The 21,304-nt window shown below is 41.7% G+C and overlaps 1 protein-coding gene across 2 annotated transcripts in view; it reads right to left on the reverse strand.

Moving 5' to 3' along the window:
• Nucleotides 1-472: 472 nt before the first annotated feature.
• LOC109463619 (arachidonate 15-lipoxygenase B-like) overlaps nucleotides 473-21,304 on the reverse strand; it is a 25,979-nt gene continuing 5,147 nt past the window's right edge. The window contains exons 2-19 of one of the 2 annotated variants that reach the window (XM_019760474.1): nucleotides 15,646-15,830; nucleotides 15,234-15,403; nucleotides 14,717-14,853; nucleotides 13,844-13,888; nucleotides 13,524-13,661; nucleotides 12,741-12,838; nucleotides 10,932-11,073; nucleotides 10,193-10,291; nucleotides 9,085-9,181; nucleotides 7,562-7,679; nucleotides 6,397-6,489; nucleotides 5,668-5,728; nucleotides 5,023-5,137; nucleotides 4,372-4,451; nucleotides 3,310-3,483; nucleotides 1,728-1,891; nucleotides 884-989; nucleotides 473-853 (exon numbers count right to left, since the gene is read on the reverse strand). In XM_019760474.1, the coding sequence (XP_019616033.1) occupies nucleotides 842-853; nucleotides 884-989; nucleotides 1,728-1,891; nucleotides 3,310-3,483; nucleotides 4,372-4,451; nucleotides 5,023-5,137; nucleotides 5,668-5,728; nucleotides 6,397-6,489; nucleotides 7,562-7,679; nucleotides 9,085-9,181; nucleotides 10,193-10,291; nucleotides 10,932-11,073; nucleotides 12,741-12,838; nucleotides 13,524-13,661; nucleotides 13,844-13,888; nucleotides 14,717-14,853; nucleotides 15,234-15,403; nucleotides 15,646-15,827 (2,031 nt within the window). In that variant the 5' untranslated portion in view covers nucleotides 15,828-15,830 and the 3' untranslated portion in view covers nucleotides 473-841. Of the gene's footprint in view, nucleotides 990-1,727; nucleotides 1,892-3,309; nucleotides 3,484-4,371; nucleotides 4,452-5,022; nucleotides 5,138-5,667; nucleotides 5,729-6,396; nucleotides 6,490-7,561; nucleotides 7,680-9,084; nucleotides 9,182-10,192; nucleotides 10,292-10,931; nucleotides 11,074-12,740; nucleotides 12,839-13,523; nucleotides 13,662-13,843; nucleotides 13,889-14,716; nucleotides 14,854-15,233; nucleotides 15,404-15,645; nucleotides 15,831-21,304 lie in introns of both variants that reach the window. The other variant, XM_019760473.1, reaches the window with a different exon arrangement.

Consider the following 21,304-nt stretch of genomic DNA (forward strand, 5'->3'; position numbering starts at 1 on the left):
ACTATCAATTAACCCACTTACCTCAAACATTTAGATGGATTAAAGTTTTCCTAATAATGTCAGCGACAGTGTATCCATCTTAATCGTGTAACACGCATTTCTATTTGCATTTCTATTTGCTAGCATACAAATCGTTCCTGTCCACCATATTATGTCACTGTTCTCAACATTACAAAAAAGATTATGCTGCTTCAGCATTGAGTACAGTTTAACACAACACACACCAATAAAAGTATTATCTTTGTGAACACAATTCAACACATCCTGTTCATCTACACTAGATATATTCTGAATTAATCTGATTCAGTATCCAACTGAAACTTAATGGAATTTTCTCCTTCTACCGTTCTGCTATCACATGCACATTAAATGTAACCATGCTCAGATCTGGTGTTTCTTGAGATGGGGGACTGATGAGATTTATGTTGTCTGTCAATGGCATCAAAATGACGTTGTATATATTGAAGCTCCGATCCCATCCGCCATCTTGGATTGGCAATCTTCAACTACATTGAACCTTGATTGGATTAAAGCAAAATTACTGCGTTTTGTCAACATATCGGTTAGAACCTGGTTAACAGGAAAACTAAGCCGTTCAGACGTTGTACGACGTAAAAGATGCGGTGGGCCTCAGAAGCTACCCCGTCACACACACACACTGAATAGGGTTAATTTTCCTCTGCATCTACTCTGCACCTAGCCAAATATCATTTTTTGTAAGTGCAAACTTGCAAACATCTTCACTTAATCACTACCACCACATCTTACTCAGTTTTCAATTTCAGAAGAAGAATGCCACGTGTTTGCACCTTGCAGAAAACTGCTGATGCGAACTGAGCAGCTAGATGCTGATGTCGTTGGGAATCTCCAGTTAGATGCTGATGGCGTTGGGAATCAGACGAGGGTCCAGGTAGTCGTACGGCTGGGAACGCTCAGTAGAGTTCTTGCGCTCGATTTCCAGTGCGATGTTTGCCAAGTCTTTGTTGAATCTAAGTGGAAAAAGACTTCTGAAATTATCCAAATTATCATTTATTGCCAAAGACTTTACAGTGAGTTCCAGTGGTACTTGATTTAGTGCCAGTATGGCAGGCAAACAAAGTTTGACTTGAAATGGGATTTTGCCATAGCCTGGGTGCCATCCTCCGTAGTTTTCACCCGCTCCCTAATGTCGGGCGCTGGCTACCACGGAGTGTGTCTGGACTTGCAGACATATGTGTTATAAAACGTCACGTAATGAGCTAGCCCGTGCAGTGCGATAGAAGAAGATCTATCTAACGTAGCCGTTCGGACGTGGAAAGGACGCTAACGTCGCCATTCGATCGTCCGAACGGCTTACCTATTATATGTACACACCTTTCCTACAAGATAGCTCCCCCCCCCCAAACCAAAAGGGCTTAGACGAGTAGCACCAATCAGCGCGCTTGTTCAAAACCTGAACGAATATGCAGATTCCAGACGATACATACATGTATGTCAGCAAGTCCAGACTCCGTGGTAGCCAGTGACATTAGGGAGCAGGCGAAAACTATGGAGGATGGCACCCTGGCTAATTTTGCCAAGGACAATTGCAAGTGACCACAAGATCCCACAAGTGTTACAGTTTCAGTTACGAATCCAATACTCTTTTTACCTTTCCCCCATGGAAGTACTTACTTTACCATATGGCAAACAAAAGTGGCACTGCGAATTTGAAATATTATATTTTGGTTTTACTAAGGATCACTTACGTATCAATGACTCTTTCTGCCTTGTCCCCTTGGAGGTACTTGACCTCAAAGTCCCCTAGAGGCTGGGTGGCGCGCTCGCTCAGGACTCCTGTCAGCAGATGGATCATCACAGTCTGGAACTTCCCAGGCAGTGCGTTTAGGACGTCTTGTTCCGTCAGAATCTCCTAAAGAGGGAGTCACAATCGTTATCGTTGTCAAGATGATTTTAAACAATTCTCTGGTGCCCTTTGCAGGTTTGTTTTAATTAGGATGTACAGCATGCTCACTAAGAAACTTTAGAAATTATGTATAGATCTGTGTAATATTTGGTATGTGGATATGAGTCAGCAAATGACAAATTCAATTACCCTCTACCCCTGGCTTTGTAAGGTTCTGCAACTCAATTTTTCCGTTAACAGCTACTATTCTGGACATCCAATGGCCACGAACTCTGAATAGGCTTCCTTACCTGCTGCTACACGACGGGATACACAAGTTCCTCATTTTGTTCACGGTTTGTGTTATTGTCATGTTTACGCGCGTACACGGTCAACTTTTATACGATTAGTACAACTTTGAAAAGCTATCTTGACAGTAGGAATGGTGGTATTCCCGAACAGTCTTCCTTACTCCTTCTTATATCCAGAACCGTGCTTTATCCAGAACCATGCTCAGGCACGGCTCGATAGTCCACACGTATACAGGACCGTGCCTGAGGCAAATCTACGTTCTTAGATACGCGATAACTATCCAGAACCGTGCCAGATCCCAACCCTGACCCATTCAGGCATAGATAGAGATAGGCACGGTTCTGGGCGTTATTGTTTTTAACTTTTGAAGTTAACAATTCAAGCTGTGGTTGATGAATTTGCATATTTTTACATAGGTATGTATTTTAGTTAACGATTAACATATAGAGCTGTATGAAGTTGTAATCTTCGACTAATTTACATAATTTAATATGGTAATCTATAATTGCATTTAACTATAGATGATGTTAGGGTTTGTTTGTCCCTAGAACTATGTACCGTGTACCTAGGTTTATGTTGAACTTCGTTATATTAGCAAGGCAGCTGTATTATGACCTAAATGTGAGCCGAGTACTGTGAGAAATTGCTCTAAACCTCTGCATATTGACAGGTTCACTAACACGCACAATTTAGGAACTAAGGAGCTTGGATGGAGGGAGTAGTCTCTACCAGACTAACTACACTGGCTACACTATATATGTATATAGGAGAATATTTGCCGGGGGAGTTTGGCATCCTTGGAGTTTGGACTGGCCGCCGAGGGAAAGAAACAACCTCCCCGCGGCCGGACTCCCTCGGACAATTTTACTCTCTTTTTTTGCCGAATTCTACGATCCGTATTCCTATAGAAAGGCCTGGTGGAGGCTAGACACCATCTTTCTTCAGCTACTGACCTAGGCCTGAATTGTAACACTTCTTTGCATGGCGAAGTCATGTGTTACTCGAATTCTAGTTGTTTCTGATTTAGGGACAAGGGATAATGTTTATGTAATCTGTAATGTAATCTGTAGTCTGTATAAGTGGCTTTCGGGTCTTGTTTCTAGATGACAATTGTGAAAGGACCATTGGTAGACCTTGTTTCTCGGAGGGTTTCCCTCCAGCACGAGCGGCATGTTGGGTACGAAGGCGTACTGGTCCCACTGCATGAAGTTGACGGCTGCGTGCTGCACACTGGCGGTGAAGATGATGGAGGTCAGGATCTGGACCAGCTGATTCACGTTGGTCAAAGCTCCGTTTCCAGGAACCCCCTGTGTTTAATAGATTACATTAATTTTGACTTAATTAAGATTTAGAATGACCACCGTGGGGTCGTGTGGCGTAGCGGCAGAGTGCGCGACTCGGAACTAAGAGTCCCGGGTTCGAGTCCTGACATGCCACCGATCTTGTGCCCTTGGGAAAGGCACTTAACACGACTTTCCTCACTTAGCTCAGGTGTAAATGAGTATTGTCCTGTCATGTATTTGTCCCCTGTGTTGGTGGCGGCATTAATATAAGTTGAAAAAACTTGAGTGTGTCGTCACCACGTCTGGTGATTACATGTTGGAATAATAAAAAAAATGACCACCTTTGGGTTACCGTAGGAGGCTGAAACGTCATGTATATGATTATACAATTCATATCTCTAGAGATCACATCTGATCAAGTTCATTTCAAACCCTTTACCAGTTTGGTTAATAAAATGTCTTATTACGATGTCAATTACCAACACATGGGAGACACCAAATGCCAACACATTGGAGACACTTGCAATAAACAGAACTCTTTGGAGACAGGAAGTTAAGAAGGGGTTACGTTACACCGGGGGGAAGAAAAACAGAAACTCGCATCAGAACACAGACGCTTTAAGCGTAAAGCAAAACATGAGTACATGATGTAGAAGATGATTCTTCTTCGTGGTCTTACGAGACCGATGAAATGCCTACTACTACTACTACTGTTGCATAACTTAGTGTTACCAGTTGTACATCATCATCCATAAACGAAGAGAAATGAAACGATTTAGATATTATCAGTTGTTGAAAGTCTCTAATTTTTCTGCCAAGATTTTTTTATCAGAACATCAGTCGACCAAGACATTAAATCGAAATATCCTCAATCACAACGACCGGTTTAGAATAAGCGGAATTTTAACGTACCTGGATTCCGCTGGTAACAAGAGCCTTCGCAAAACTCTGGATCTCGACATCCTCCTTCAGTATGGTGGAGTTGCCTTTCTCTAAAATAAGCAAGTATTAGATAATATGATATGTACACACACACACACACACACATATATATATATATATATATACACACATGTATATACTAAGAGTTTACGTTTCTTGGCAGCTCAAATCGAGCTTAAAGCGAGGTAAATTATTCGAATCCCATGAAAATTACCCATGTGTTTTTTTTTACTGATGTGCATTTGGGGTGGGAGCTGGGAGAGGTGTCTTCATATGTTCTTCCAAATAAATAAAAACAAATAAATACATGTACATACGCACTCACTGCACAGAACCCTACATGTATCTTTAAATACAACATAAAGCTTGCGTAAAGATACACGCGAGTGATCATGAAAAAAACGGAATGCCTACGTATGCTTTCAGTCGTGCTTAAAGAATGGATTTTGTAATGTGCAGTGACTTCACCTGCCATTGAGTTATTAAAATATTGCCTCCAGACGTTTTATTATAAACACATCAAATATTGAATTTAACTTCATATCTAGAAAATTTGTTTTTTAACGTTTTCAAATTTGATTTATTACATGCGTTCAAGTTATCACCATTCTAACCACTTACCATCGGGATGGTAGAAGTATCCCACAACTTTGGTGACATGGTTCTTGATAACCTCATAGGTGGGCAGGGCATCGTCGCGATAGTAGTACTTGGGCAGATGGTCAGCGTTGTCAACCTAACAAAATGGGTGCAAATACACGAAAGAAGTCACCAACATACCTTCCAATTTCTCAATTTTTGCCGACAAAAAAGTTACATTCGTCTCCTCCCAGTGCCACAAAACCCGTGTAACACAGGAAAATCTTTTAAAAAGAACAAACCCAACATTTATAGCATTAGAATTAATAGCCTCCTTAACAGACTTGTGCGGTGGCGGCGGCGTTAATTTTGAAGAGAAGTGGCAAAGGAGGCTTAGAATCAACACCTTGTTCTTTGTCATTGCCTTTCACTAATGGTATCTATCTTGTTGTTTGTAATAAGCCTTCGGGTGGGAATTAGCAACAAACATTTCATCATACCAGGATGCTCTGATACACACAAAACTTTAACTGCAACTTGTGAAGATGAAATACCCTCCATACCAAAATTACTGAAACCTTGTCCAGAGTCAAAAGTCAGTACAAGCGTAACTGCTGCTCATGATAAAAAAGAAAGTAGTAAAGATATCAATATAATACTTGACAGTATAAAGATAATATAACTCACGCCACGGTTTTTTAGGTCTTCTGGTAGAGTACCATCCGTATCGAGACGCCAAGTCTTCAACCTGTTTCAGTAGAAAAAAACGAACAATCTGGTACAGTCATAAAGTAAAGGAATTAAGGTAAGTCGTAACATCAATACATTATTACCAGTAGTGACTAATTACTTCTATACAGATTACTAAAACATTCCTATAACGAAGAAAAATATCTCAACTTAGCGAACATACGTCACAGGTCCTCCATTACAAAACTAAGAATCAGTTGTCACAAATTACGAATCGAATCAGGAAGACATAACCGCACTCCTCTAGAACAAAGAACCTGTCAATTCTGTAGTGTAGGCCAAATAGAAGATGAAATACATTTCACCATAGATTGCCCCTTGTATAGTAGAGATAGACTCATATTTTTTAGCCATGTATTAAGTATATTTCCCCACTTCAGATATTTGACTAGTAAAGAGAAATTTGCATTCCTTTTAACTTTTGATAAACCTACTCTAAGTAATCTCACAGCCGCATATATCCATACAATCACTACTAAGCGAGATAAAGCCGAATCGAATAGAAATTAGACATTTATTTACACTCCTATATGTCCATATGTATGTAATGTATATATGTATGTTTATGTTCATGTGCTGTACCCATGCGACCTGTATTTAATTCTGTAGAACACAAATGTACAATAAATGTCTTCATTCAATCATTCAATGAATATTTCAACTCACCTTCTCCTTATCAGCTCAAAGCTTCCCTTGACTCCAATCTGTGTAGTCTGATCCAAAGCCCCGCCATCGGCGATCAACGTGTCCAGGGCCAGACTGGGGGAAGCGTGCAAAATGGAAAATCGTTATACGAGTATTAAACCTCTGCCTAGTTGAATTCAACTTATCTAGCTACTGCTTGCAAAGAAAATCAGAAGCGACAAGCTCAGACTTAACGTTGCAGCAAGGAGGATATGTGGCAACGCTGGGTTCTTTTTTAAGAATCACAGAAAAGGAGGATATGTGGCAACGCTGGGTTCTTTTTTAAGAATCACAGAAAAGGAGGATATGTGGCAACGCTGGGTTCTTTTTTAAGAATCACAGAAAAGGAGGATATGTGGCAACGCTGGATTCTTTTTAAGAATCACAGAAACAAATTTTTAAAAACACACGGACACAATGACGGACAACAAGCCCAAAACAATACTTCTTTCCCATCGGGTGAAGTGAAATCAGAATAAACAAAAGCATCAGATGAATAAGAACATGTCATAACCTCGATGAAGGTCAGACATACAGATACACAAGAAAGCAGATAAGTAACTGGATAGTTTTTGAAAACTGTGAGACATGCTTTAAGTAGCATCAATGTAATGCCCAAATAAAATGAAAAGTGACATTATGAATCTTTTTAACTTCATGACAATCTAGTTACGTGGTTGGGGAGGAAACAATGCAGTAGAGAACGCATTGTGAACACCGCAAGCATATAGCATAAGCAGATAGCCATAGTGACCCTACTGCATTATTAGTCTAGATACGAAGTTTAAAACGTTAATTATTTAGCACCGTGTCCAAAATGCTCCCTTACTTCCCCACCATTCCCTACCACAAAAAAACAATTTTAGTACTAAAATCAAAGAACCCACATATTATAGAAGAAGTGGGTAAATTCGTCTTCCACTGCCTGACAAGAAGAGGTCAAACCCAGTAAAACTAGTACCATGCATGTTGTAGAATATAGTATAATGCTAGACGTAGATATAGTCTCACATACCACTGTATTTTCTTTCTTATGTTGTTTGTAACTGCAATTAGCCCTCGGGCTTGTATTTGCAATAAACTTTCTATATAAAAATTATGATTCTGACTCTTCTACCATACGGCAAAAACACCTTGTTGGACTCACTTGTTGATGGCGAGCATGTAGATGAAATGCGGCTCCAAGACGCGGTGTATCGGGTGGGAGATGGACAGGTTCTGCTTGGCCGCCAGGTTGCAGGCCTCCACAAAAAGATGCGTGAAACCTGCAGACATAACAGAACGACCATCAATCCAATCAAGTTTTCTATAGTTTAGAAAAGAACAAGGAACAGTCAAGGTACCTGCTTGATATGTTTGTCCCAGCGTGCAGACAATTCATGTTCCAAGCTGATTTGCTCAGAAGTAGAATAACTATAAAGTCTATCGTACTACAGTACTATAAAGTCTATCGTACTGCTATAAAGTCTATCGTACTACTATAAAGTCTATCGTACTATAAATACACAACTACCACACTAGACAAGCACAATTATTACACAGACCCAATCACACATCCAAGCAGGCCAACATACATTTGCATATAGAGCGGCAGTAACTTACAATTCACTAAGCACTTACACAATTCAAACAAGCACCCACCCTTAAATCATTTAAAGAGAAACTGAAATATGACCAGTACTGATCTTCTGACACTTCACTCCTTTTGAACACTGACCGATTATGATTTAAGTATTTTTTGTTGTTGTTTGTTTGATTTGTATTAATGGTTTATTACAGTAACTATTATGTTCAAGTACTTTATTATTTATGATCTACTATTCCTAAGTTTGTATTATTTGGAGCTTGACCTCTGACATCTCACCTCTGACTGATCTTGTATTTTGATTTATGATTTCACGTTTGATTATTATTATTTTATTACCATATTTTCTGTATTGGGCTCCGTTGGGAATCAGTCCCAAGGCGCTGAAGGGACCACCCATGTGTCTTCAAAATAAATAAATAGATAAATCGTCTTTTCTGCAGGGATTGCTCTCAGCTGATTTGGATTAGCAAATTAAGATACATATTGACATGTGACAACTCGTACATTGCACATATGGGGCAATATCTTATAAAAAGCCTAAACTAGAGTTAGAAATCCCACTAATGTATATATATGATTGTAAAAACAAGACGCTAGGAGGCCCAAAATTTAATCGTTTCAAGGTCTCATCAAGACCTATCCACCTACCAAATATCAAGACAATCAATTGAAGCCTTCTCGAGTTATCGTGTTTACAGACAGACAGACACACACACAGATACAAACACAGACACACACACGAACACGAAAACATAACCTTCTTGGCAAATTCGAAGGTAATTATGTTACAGCACGGCTCCCATCAAGTAATAAAACCTACAGCACGTCGGCAGAACGTACTGCGCCTGTGCGAAACCTGTAATGTATTGTACATAGCACTGCAGCAGAATGTCTCATATAAGGTTGTATTCGCTCATATAAGGTTAGCATTTCGACAGTAGTTTCTAAATGTTGTGTCAGAAAGAATATCCTCTGCAACAGGCAAAATTCTGATGCAACGTTGACCAAAAATCCAACTAAAAACGCGAAAATCCAGGGTTCTGCGCAGGCGCAGTACGTTCTGCCGACGTGCTAAAACCTACCAAGGTGAGGCACGGCCTCGTGATAGCTCGCTTCTGCGCAGTTGAACCACATCTTGGCCAGGAGCCACGTGTGGGGCGGGTCAGTCGGCAGGAACACCTGCAAATGGATGATGGTGTGATACAGACACATATCTAAACTTGTGCCTTACAGGGCAGTTCATTGGCTGTCTGTACTTTCGGACGTGATCGCGTGGGACTCAAGAGGGCTGCTCTAGACTCTACCAGGCGTTCTTTGGGGAGGGGGGGGGTCAGGATAGTAGACTCCGGAAAAATTTGGGTCAATGGCCAGAGGAGTGAATCTCAGCCATTTTTTTTTTCAATTCAATTTATTCAATCCAACAAAATCGTACAAAAGCAGGGAAAGCTAATGCAATGTATTCGATTTTTACAATTTGTTAAAAAAGCAAGACAGGACAGGTACACAGAAACACACTATATATAAATATGTACAAACACCATTCACTCTACAACAGGAGATAGCGGACATAGGTTTTCAAATATCAGCCATTGTCACTGACATTGTAGAGTCTTAATGCACAATGTAAGAAAGACCTTTTAAGGCGTAGAGTCCTAGCTTTAGGCAAAGTGAACATGTTGCTGTTCCTGAGCCATTAAAGTTTCATTTCCCCCACGGCGAGCAAATGAACTGCAGTGTGACCAAAGTCCCCCTGGCCCATTCCTTAGAGATTAGGGTATCCCTGCTTTTTCGGGTGGTGTGTGAGTGTGTGTGTGTGTGTGTGTGTGTGTGTGTGTGTGAGTGTGTGTGTGTGTGTGTGTGTGTGTGTGTGTGTGTGTGTGTGTGAGTGTGTGTGTGTGTGTGTGTGTGTGTGTGTGTGTTTGTGTGTGTGTGTGTGTGTGTGTGTGTGTGTGTGTGTGTGTGTGTGTGTGTGTGTGTGTGTGTGTGTGTGTGTGTGTGTGTGTGTGTGTGTGTGTGTGTGTGTGTGTGTGTGTGTGTGTGTGTGTGTGTGTGTGTGTGTGTGTGTGTGTGTGTGTTTGTCTATCGCACAGGGAGAAAGTCATTAATCACTTCTACATCTTGTATCACTCGCCAAAAATCATAACCGTTCTTGTCGAAGTAATTACAGGAAAAACTAACACGGACACTTACCGGGTGCTGTTCCTTCCCTTCGTTAGGGTACAGTTGGATTGCCACCGGCACGAGGTCCTTCTTGTCATTGACGAAGAACAGACCGAATGGAGCGCACATCTATACCAGACACATGTCAGAATTCAGTCCGCAGCTCAGGTGTAACTTCCTTCATTTAGTAAATCTGACATTTGAGGGTAAACCCAACCGACGGTGCGACTACTCTCCAAGCAGAGGTTGATGGTGGAAGATCGTTTGCTTTTTATATATGGCCCCTTTTTGTCGCTACCTTGGGTGGGGAAATGGTTACAGACTGGCCAATTGGATACCGTCTTACCCCCACCTGAAGATCTGCTTGGAGATTAGGTGCGACAAAGTCTCGACAACAGAAGAGTACTACTTATAATAATAATAATAATATTAATAATAATTTTTTCAAATCAAATTTAAAAGTCAACCACGCCCTCACATACCTTCAAACACCAGCCAACACTGGCCGAACGTGCCGTTCACACTGAATCTTTAAAACATTTTGAAACATTCGGCTTGCGCAGCCGAACAGTAGCCAACCTGGCCGAACACCAGCCAACCCAGCCGACCTTGCGGCCTACTTCTAACCAGATTGAGAGAGTTCGGGTAGTGTTTGGGAGGCCAAATTCATAATTTTTTAAAGGGGCTTATCGCACAAAACATGAGTGCTATTCTTAAAGGCAGCCTGCCTGTTATTCAGCGAACAAGCGAAAAACAGTCGAGTACTCACAGGTCTGGCTTGTGTGGTGTTGGCCATGGAGGTGACCGCCATGATGGTGTGATCCACGTAGTACAGCCGCTTCCTCTGAATTGCATCTTTCAGCTTCAGGCCATGCAGGAATGGCTCAACCATTTCAGCCGTCACTCCAAACCTGAGAAACATCAGTGAATAGTTTTTAGGTTGGTCATTAAATTATTAATAGCGTCCTTCACACACAACAATATGAAATGTTAAACCTGTCAACATTTCGATAATTTTTTTCTGCATCGTACATATACATTCCTCATCATCTTTATCAAGTCAAGACAAACACTGAAAACAAGATGAAATCTAAACAAGTAAAATCTGAGATTTTATACCTCCGGGCTTTTTATTGTATATTTTTCCATGTTGTTTGTTCTGTATAGTTGATGGTGTTGAATTGTATGTGTTAGATTTAGCGTTCCTGGTTGTGTTAATACAGGACTGGTCAACATTTTCATCTGCAGCCCATACCATGTACCCACGGTAAAAATGCATGTCGAGAACGTCTGAGACAGTATACCACGGTATTTGTAAGTTTAAGAAGTCGTACTATACGCCGAAAACATCCAAGATTGCGCAAGAGGGCGTTGACCCCTGACCCATTGGCCCACCCGGAAGTTGCGCTGGCAGCCAGCCCAGCGCCGCGCGCGACAATTTTCAGATTTTTACGCCCCAAAACACATATACAATAAAAACAAAAAAACCTGCACCATCTACAGCCCATTAGAAGAACATACACCGAGTCCAGTCTACCCCAACGCGAGATACAACTGCGATAATATTTCAAAATACATATCGGAAGCAGACACCCCTCTGTTTGACCCCTTTTAAATGGTAAGACCCAAAACTGAAACCTCCCCATTCCTTAACAACATGGTAAATTCCATTTTCAGCATGGCGGGGGTGTCCGGAGCACTTAAAAACCTTTTATTTCCACGCCCATAAACACATATACAATTAAACAAAAACGTTCTGCATCATCTGCAGCCCAACAGCAATACGCATACCGAACCACAGACCAATCCGTCCAGCCGATCGCGAGAAACAGCTGCTGACAGAAATGTTTCGAACAATAGTAAAACCTCCTCGCGGAAGGATGTCTCCTTCCCCGGAGGTAATTAAAAACCTCGGTCGGCCCCTTAATGCTACGGTCACAACCCGCCGTACGTGCTTCTGCGTGCTGTCTACGTACAAAAACGTCGGCAAACGTAGGGCATCCATCCGCCTCCGAACGGAATCCTACGGATTTGGGAGCACGCAGACACGCCGTAGAATTAACTTTAAGTGCATGTACTTTATTCTATATTGCACATGTACGCGTATTTCGATGTCACCGTCAAAAAATGCCTTACACATATTTTACATACCAATGAATAGTTTTGGATAAACACCGTTCCAGTTCAACTTACCCCTTTGGACACATTATTATTTAAACACACTTTCTGACAATGCTGAATAACTTTTATTCTTCGCGGCAGTTTGGTTTGTTCGAATGACACTGTGAAATTATGTTAGCCGCGCAAAACTACATCACAGAAACAAAACGCTTCTAGTTATGTGTGTCCTGCTATGCTTTCCTTCTCTTCTGGGGTGGGAGGTTTGACTCATGCCATCCATAGTTTTTCAAATGTGTTGTAAACGCCTTTATATTGTAAAAGTTGCTGCGAGAATATAAGTCATACCTAACTTGAGTTAGCAGTCACTTAGTCCATGTCCTTTTATTTGTATTCATCAGTGTGCTCCCGAAATAAAAAAAATTAAAAGAAAATAAAAAAATAAAAAAAAAGAAATTACCCCTTTGGAATCTCCGTGCACAGACGGATGGATGTAGGGTTGACTCCTGCCAGGCGCTGCCAGCCGAAATTCTCGTCGGTCTTCCAATGCAGTTTTCCCTACAGTTGAACAACAAACAGTACTGAATATGCATGCCAGAATGTGACATAACGAAGGAAACGACACCCTACCTACCAGGCCTACAACAAACTGAAAGCAACCGAATGGAAATGGAAGGGTCGCAGGGTTGTTACTTGGACGTGGCATCAGTGGGTGACTGAATAAAGAGACCATTTTTCACAGTTTTATTCAGCCGACGTTTCGGTGACCGTCTGTTACCTTCCTCTTGGCAAATCTGATTGGTGCGCAGGCATGGTAGAGGAAGGTGACAGACGGTCACCGAAACGTCGGCTGAATAAAAGACTTGGTTGTGTAACAAGAGAAGCTTTTAAAAAAGGCTGGCCGGGGCGTATTTGGAAGAAGTACATGAAAGTTGCATATTGTGTTCCGGTAAAGTTGTTGCAAGATTAAAACTAAATTGCTATTTGAATTGTGCATGCTTTAAGTTGAATTGTGCATGCTTTAAGTAGAACTTAGAAGTGCCATGGCTATGGCAAAAGGAACATTGTTTAGTGGCATGATTGAGGCCCGGCCTGGTAAAAAAGGCTGGCTGGGGCGGAATTGGAGGAAGACTGATGAATAGTGACTACAGGCTACAGCTTTGGAGCATTGAATTTTTTTCTAGAACAGATGAAAACTTACTAACCTGATGAAATTATTCACGGATCATGACGTCCCTCTTACCTTCGGCACTCTTCCCCGTGGGAATATTTGGCTGATGCTGTCGAAAGATTCCCATCGGCCGTCTTTATCGAAGAACTTTCCCAGGAGTATGTCCACGTTTTTCATGGCAAGTATAGCCGCCGTCTCCGCCAGGGCCCGCTGTAAATGTGTTTTTAGAAATAAGAGGAATCATCAGTAAGCTGTACGTGAACGATTGAAAAGAGGAGAGTGAGTGTAAGATTAATACTAGTAGTCACAAGCCACATTGTTTCGTATCGCTAACTCAGGAATGACGCAGATAATGCAAATATACATAGTGTGCTGTGACCAGTGACCAGTACCTTTTGCTTTTCTGAAAACTTCGCCTCTGTTGGAAGCTTCCTAATCTGTGAGTGAGAGAGAATGGGGTTTGTAAATACGCCAACTGTGTACATATAACAAGAATTATTTATAATAACCTAACAACTGCATCGTTAAAAACCATTCAGCCAATCATCCGCTGTTCTTCTCGTTCTGGGAACATGGTAGATTTATAGAATTTCTTCATTGATTATGCAGAATAGGTCCTGATTTACATAGCTGTTATCAAATCAAGTCGAGCTACCTACAGACCAAAAATCACGACAATCCGGTTCATGAGTTATCCTTCTTCCAAGATTTTTCAAGAAACGCTCCTGCAGTTCCTGAACAAGCTGCTGATTGTGCTAGGGGGCCCAAACTAATGTCACTTATTCCGTAGCACAAGAGCTATCTACCACCAAAATTCGTGACCCTAGCTAGCATTTCCATATCGCGAGATGTTACGAAAACCAAATGTTACGCTGCAGTACCATACGAAGCCACAGGGGTGATCATGAGGAGAAAAACTTCCTAGGTCTCATTAAGACCTACCAAACTACAACCCATCCACTAATCTCAAAGCAGATCCCTCTCGGTGGCAAAAAGACAGTATCAAATTGGCCAGGCAGTATTCATTAGCCAGAGAAGGTCCGCGGCCACCGACGGGGATCAGGACAAAAAAACGGCCATATATAAAAAGGTAACGATCATTCCCCCACAACCTCTGCTTGGAGAGCAATCCACATGTATGTATGCATGTGGTTTCGTGCTAAACCACATGCTAGCTGTAAATGTACACACATACAACATACATACATGCATGCATAACCTTCTTGGCGAAGCCAAATACATAAGCAAACCGATAAAGCACATACCATTGGCAGAAGGCCGTCCACGGGGTTGAAGGAGTCGTAGCGCTCCCGCATCACTTGGAGCTCATCCTGCCTCTGTTCGCTCCGCTTCTCGTGCTGAGGGAGGACACAGCCGCCTGGAACCAGCCACACATGGCTTCCTGCGAGCAGAAATAGGACAGAATTCGGGTTTTAAGCCTCCTCCTAATTTTTTTTACCGAACACTAGCCGACCGGGTTCAGCTGACGTTCCGGGGCAGTCTGACCAAATGTAGACCATGTTTGGAGGGGGGGGGGGGCGACTAGTGTTCGGGAGGCCAAATTCGTGAACAGGTGCCTAGTGGGCCTAGTCAGAAGAAAATCTTTCCTTCTGGTCAAACAAGAAGGCTGGTCTTCCACTCTCTGCAATACGGTATAACAACAGTAAATAACAACAATCCCTTGTCTTATATATAATTAATTAACTTTAGTTTAACTTTAGTTTTAATTTTAAACATGTAACTACCAACACAGATGAACTTTCATGATAGTTTGACACCGACCTGCTACGATCCAGCGATCCACAGGGAAGTAGTAAGTCGGCCCGTTGATGTCTGGATTAAGCTGGACGGAGAGAGAGCTGCAAAACCAGTGGTCATCTGGGCGCGAGACGTCCCGTGATAACTTCAGCTCTTGGATTGGCGGGGTCACCTTGACGTTGCTCAGCGTGTACCTGTAATACATTATGGAGGTATTGTTTTCAGTTTGTCTGCGTGTGCGTGTGTGTGTGTGTGTGTGTTTGTCTGTGTTTCACGGAAGGCTATGTTGGAATTTTGGAAAGTGTGGGTCTAGAAATTTTTTGACAGATTGCTTTTAAGATATTTCATACGCGAAATCCTCTAAACTCTGAAAAGAAGACACGTAAGTAGAATTAATCAGATTTGCTCTTGTAGGGAGGTGGTATTTTCTACTTACTCTCCTTCTGCCCCCTTTTCGTGATCATCTTTCCACCATACGTCAAGTTGTAGGTCGCCAGATTCCTTTCCCTCGGAGTCCAGAAGACTGATGTACACATTCCCGTTAGTCCCTGCTCCAGCGTAGCTTCCCGTCTTTGTTTTGACGAGAACGTCCATGGGCCCTTGCAGCTGCCTAGCCATTGCCTAGAAATAAATCGTTAATAAAATGTTATTACCCTAAAGTTCTTTGATCACAACCATTTATTTTTCACGAGCACTATGCACCAAGTAACATCTAGCGCCAGTGCACAGTAAACCAGTCAGAATTGCCCTGATGAAGATGACAGACGGTCATCAAAACGTCATCTTGTGAAAAATAAAATTTAATGGTTGTGATCAAAGAACTTTGCTATTCATTCGTTTACCAACCTGATGAAATTATTTACGGATAGTATTACACTAATATGAGCATACGAAAACAGACAATTTCTATGCCAAGGCTTTATAGGTACTTATGAACCGTTGTAAAAACAGCTCAAGATCTGAGAGAATGCACGTTCAATTTGCCAATAACCACTATAGGCCTTCTACCTTTGATGGTATTTTACATTTCATGCATTGTTGGCATTCAAAGAGGTAGCTTTGTTTGATATAAGAATAGTGAACAGCTAGCGTACCCAGTATTATAGGATATTAGAGTTTTTAACTTGCCTCGAGTTATACTTGATCATATGAGCTATGAACGCTCTAGCAGTATATGATGCATACCGTACGGTTTTTTTTGCACGAGAGAGAGAGCTGGACGGAGAGAGAGCTGCAAAACCAGTGGTCATCTGGGCGCGAGACGTCCCGTGATAACTTCAGCTCTTGGATTGGCGGGGTCACCTTGACGTTGCTCAGCGTGTACCTGTAATACATTATGGAGGTATTGTTTTCAGTTTGTCTGCGTGTGCGTGTGTGTGTGTGTGTGTGTTTGTCTGTGTTTCACGGAAGGCTATGTTGGAATTTTGGAAAGTGTGGGTCTAGAAATTTTTTGACAGATTGCTTTTAAGATATTTCATACGCGAAATCCTCTAAACTCTGAAAAGAAGACACGTAAGTAGAATTAATCAGATTTTAATCAGGCTTTATAGGTACTTATGAACCGTTGTAAAAACAGCTCAAGATCTGAGAGAATGCACGTTCAATTTGCCAATAACCACTATAGGCCTTCTACCTTTGATGGTATTTTACATTTCATGCATTGTTGGCATTCAAAGAGGTAGCTTTGTTTGATATAAGAATAGTGAACAGCTAGCGTACCCAGTATTATAGGATATTAGAGTTTTTAACTTGCCTCGAGTTATACTTGATCATATGAGCTATGAACGCTCTAGCAGTATATGATGCATACCGACGGTTTTTTTTCGACACCCCCCCCCCCGAACGCCGAGCATGGTGGGTCGACGAATTCGGCTACGGTTCGGCTGCGGCAGCCGAATGTTTCGTGGGGCGTTCGGGAGGTGCGACTGTTAGAGTTGACTAGTTTTCCACGGTAAAGACTAGCCTCCTGTTTTTATCGCCTTATTTTAATATAGCCGGCCATCCTACATAGCAGCCGAGTGAAGGTTCAATTCCGCTATGTAGGATGGCCGGCTATATTAAAATAATGCGTTAAAAACTCTTCCCGCCGCCGCGGGGCCTGCACAGGAGGCTAAGTAAAGACAGCAAAACATGAGCCAACCATCCGGAAGTAGATTAGCAGTGTTCGGGTAATCTCCAAGCAGATCTTTTGGTGGGGGTATTACAGTATCAAATTGGCCAGTCTGTATCCATTTCCCCACCCATTTCCCCACTTGGGTGGGGAAATGGATACAGACTGGCCAATTTGATACTGTCTTACCCCCACCAAAAGATCTGCTTGGAGATTAGTGTTCGGGGCGCGTCCAGTGATCATATTTGACTCCAATTTATGTATAGAAAACGTAGGCGTGACCTAAGATTTTAAACCTCCTTGGCCAGAGTGCTCCCGAACGTCAGCAAAACCTGGTCGGCTGGTGTTCGGGAGATACGGGGGAAGGTCGTGAATGTGTGACAGGGGCTTTATGTAGGGCGCCAGAATCATATGCGACGGGTCCCTTAGTATAACGAAAGACTCTTTCAAATGAAAGGCAAACTGAAGTCATTTACAGCAACCTAGCATTACATACTATCCGGGTTTGCGATTTCAAACTAGATCTATGTATGAGCTCTGAACGTTTCAGTAATTATATGTAGACCACACGCACGGTCTACATATAATTGACAAGAGTTCCACGATCTCATACCTTCGCCAAATGATGTTAACCCTTGCGGGTGACGAATGATACAATTTTAATCATTGATTTTGTAAATAAGAGCCTCATTTGCATGGATTATATCAGTTGATCATATTCTCCATCCGATGACAGCCTTATCATAACAAAAAGGCTATTATAGCACTTCCTCATCAATTATGCAAATGAGGTCATGATTTGAATAAATTATGCTTATTGATGTTCACCTTCACTTAACTTCCAAATGTGGCAAGTATAAAATTCGGGGTGCAGCAGTTACAACTATGGAATTATAAGAATTTGCCATTGATTATGCAAATTAGGTCCTCATTTACATAATCTATATCCTCAGATGTTTTTCTCGTTCTCAAGTAGATGTCACAAGTGTTTCATAGTTCTATTATCGAACAAAGCAGATTTATAGAATTTCCTCATTAATTATGCAAATTAGCTCCTGATTTGCATAATTGCCATCTGATTATGTCAAGCATCACTTCATCTACCTACATACCAAAAATCACGACAATACGTCAACTGGTTCTTGAGTTATCGTCCTTCAAATGTTTTTCAACAAATACTCCTGCAGTTCCAGAACAAGGCGCTAGAGGACCCAAACTCATGTCACTTCTTTTCTACCCCAAGAGCTATCTACTAACCAAAATTCATGACCCTAGCATGTCCTGATCATGAGATATCAAAACCGGAAGTTCAGCTGCAGTACCTAGGAAAGCCGCCAGGGGGCCCAAAATCTAATCATTTCTAGGTCTCATGAAGACCTACCCACCTACCAAGTTTCATTCCAATCCATCCACTGCTTCTCGAGTTATCTTGCTAAACCACACACAAACACAAACACACAAACACTCACACACACACACACACAAACGCTACTGAAAACATAACCTTCTTGGCGAAGGTAACAAATCGTGGCAAGAAAGAGAGGGGGTTCGGGAACAGTCTGGCCAGATTTACTGACCACGCCTACCTTTCCTAAATTCCCTACCTATTCCCGTCAGAAGGCAACCAGCCGAACCTCTTGTCCACAGGCAAATGCTATAAACATTTTGAAACATTCAGCTGGCGCGGACCTAGCCGAACACTTGAACTCAAAAAAGTTGCGACCACAGCCGACCTTGCTCCCTGCCTAGCTACTCCTAACCATGGGCGTGGGCGTTCGGCTAGTGTTTGGGAGACCATACTCTACCAGCTTCCTTCGCAGACTTCTGATGCGGCGGGTTCGGGGAACGACGCGAGTTATGTCGCGAGGACGGTTTTGCCGCCGACCCTGGACATTTTGCCGGGGAGAGACGGTTTCCCCGCATAAGAAGTCTACTTGCACTCGGCGACCAAAAAGGGCTATCAAAAACAATTAACAATGTTTGGCATGGATGTGTGAACTTCCCGCAATAAACGCCACCACGGCAGGGAGGTGTTCACGCCTCCGTTGCTCGACGAGCCACAACGGTTTCTAGATCATTCGCCCCATGTCACTTTCGCCCCGTCTATTTACTACCAGATCGCCCCATGTTTAAGTGACCAGTGTTATGTTTAACGTATAAGCAAAAGTGAAATGGCTTTACAATAATTTAGTGGTTAAAATGGTATTTGTATTTGAAGTTCTTTATTGCTTCTCTATAACATATTTTATATAAGATATCTTCCTTTTAGTCTATAGACAATTTGTATTTCATTCTGTATATTGTTGTTAGGTATTGCAATTGAATGCTCGGATAGGGACACTGTTTTACTTACAATACTTTCCCTTGCGATGAAAACGTTCCCTTGTGACGGAAGCAAGAGTTTCGGTATTTGGAACGTCCATGGCCTAGGCTCTAAATTAGAAGACGTAGATTTTTTAGCACACATTAGAAAATTTGATTTCTTTTCGCTTCTAGAAACTTGGACCACGGATAAGACAAAAATTAACGTCCCAGACTACAGCTATTTTCACTTAAATAGAACAAAGAGTAAACGTGCGAAACGTGCCTCGGGCGGTATTATATTTTTCTATAGAAACGAACACAAAAAACACGTTAGGGAAGTAAAAATCCTCGTCTTCAGATATCCTTTGGGTGCGAGTAGACCGCGAACTTTTAGGGCTGTCTAAAGACCTGTTCATTTGTACCGTGTATATTAGCCCAAGCTCATCCACCATGCATAGAAACTCCGAAAACCATGTTCTAGAAATTTTAGAAAATGAAATTTCCAGACACAGCTCACAAGGATTCATTCTCCTAGGGGGAGACATGAACGCTCGTTTTGGCAACCTTCAAGACTACGTGAACTGCGATAGCCTTTGACAACAACGATCAATTTGTGAATTTAAACAACTCAATAAGACAATATATGGACAAAGCCCCCCCAAACAAATTTTGGCAGACTAATCAGTGACCTATGTATCCAAGCTAACCTGTCTATACTAAACGGCAGAGTTGCAGGTGACCTACAGGGAAAATTTACTTGTTATCAACCTAACGGATGTAGCACCGTAGACTACATGATTTCTAGTCAATTATTCCTAAAACACATTCTATTATTCCGTGTCAATCCGTTAACTGAATTCTCAGACCATTGCATGCTGTCAGTATTTATCCACTCAAAGTCCGCTAAACCCTATGTCCGAGAAAAGCTTAGAACTTCTAACGTCAGACCAGTACCTAAACGATTTAACTGGAATGAAAAATCGGCGCAAAACTTTTTCCAATCCCTGAGCCAACCTCGCTTCTCACTAAGACTACACACCATTTCCCGCGAAAATCTCACCAACGTAACCACTCCTGATCAAATTGAAAACATTGTTTCCGAATTCAGCTCTTTGCTAAGAGAAGCTGGACATGAGTGTCTGAATCTAAGAGGGAAAAGAAAACATACAAAGAAAAAACAAAACAAACGGTGGTTTGACAAATCTTGCACGGAAATGAAACGTGAAATAAAAAACTTGGCTAACCTACTTGTAAAAAACCCATTGAATCCAGAAATTCGTGGAAGATTTTTCACTGTAAAAAAAGATTACAAAAAATTGGTTAAGAAGAAAAAACGCGATTTCCATCAACAAATTATGAATGAACTATCTTCTCTAAGAGAAACTAATCCAGCGTCCTTCTGGAACTTAATAAACAAGCTAAAGCCTGAAAAAACAACAGCAAATAACCAGATCTCCAACGAAGATTGGTTTCAACACTTTAGCAACCTCAGCAAACATTCACCAGACAATAATAATATAGACACTCCAGCCGTAGACTCCACTTTGACTAGTAACCCTATCATGTCTATGGACAATTCTATTCTGGATGCCCCTATATCAGAGAAAGAACTGGACATTGCCATCTCTAACTTAAAAAATAACAAATCAAGTTGCGATGATATGGTTATAAACGAAATGCT

This window comes from Branchiostoma belcheri, unplaced genomic scaffold (assembly GCF_001625305.1).
Source record: "Branchiostoma belcheri isolate BF01 breed outbred unplaced genomic scaffold, Haploidv18h27 scaffold129, whole genome shotgun sequence".
Lineage (NCBI taxonomy): Eukaryota > Metazoa > Chordata > Leptocardii > Amphioxiformes > Branchiostomatidae > Branchiostoma > Branchiostoma belcheri.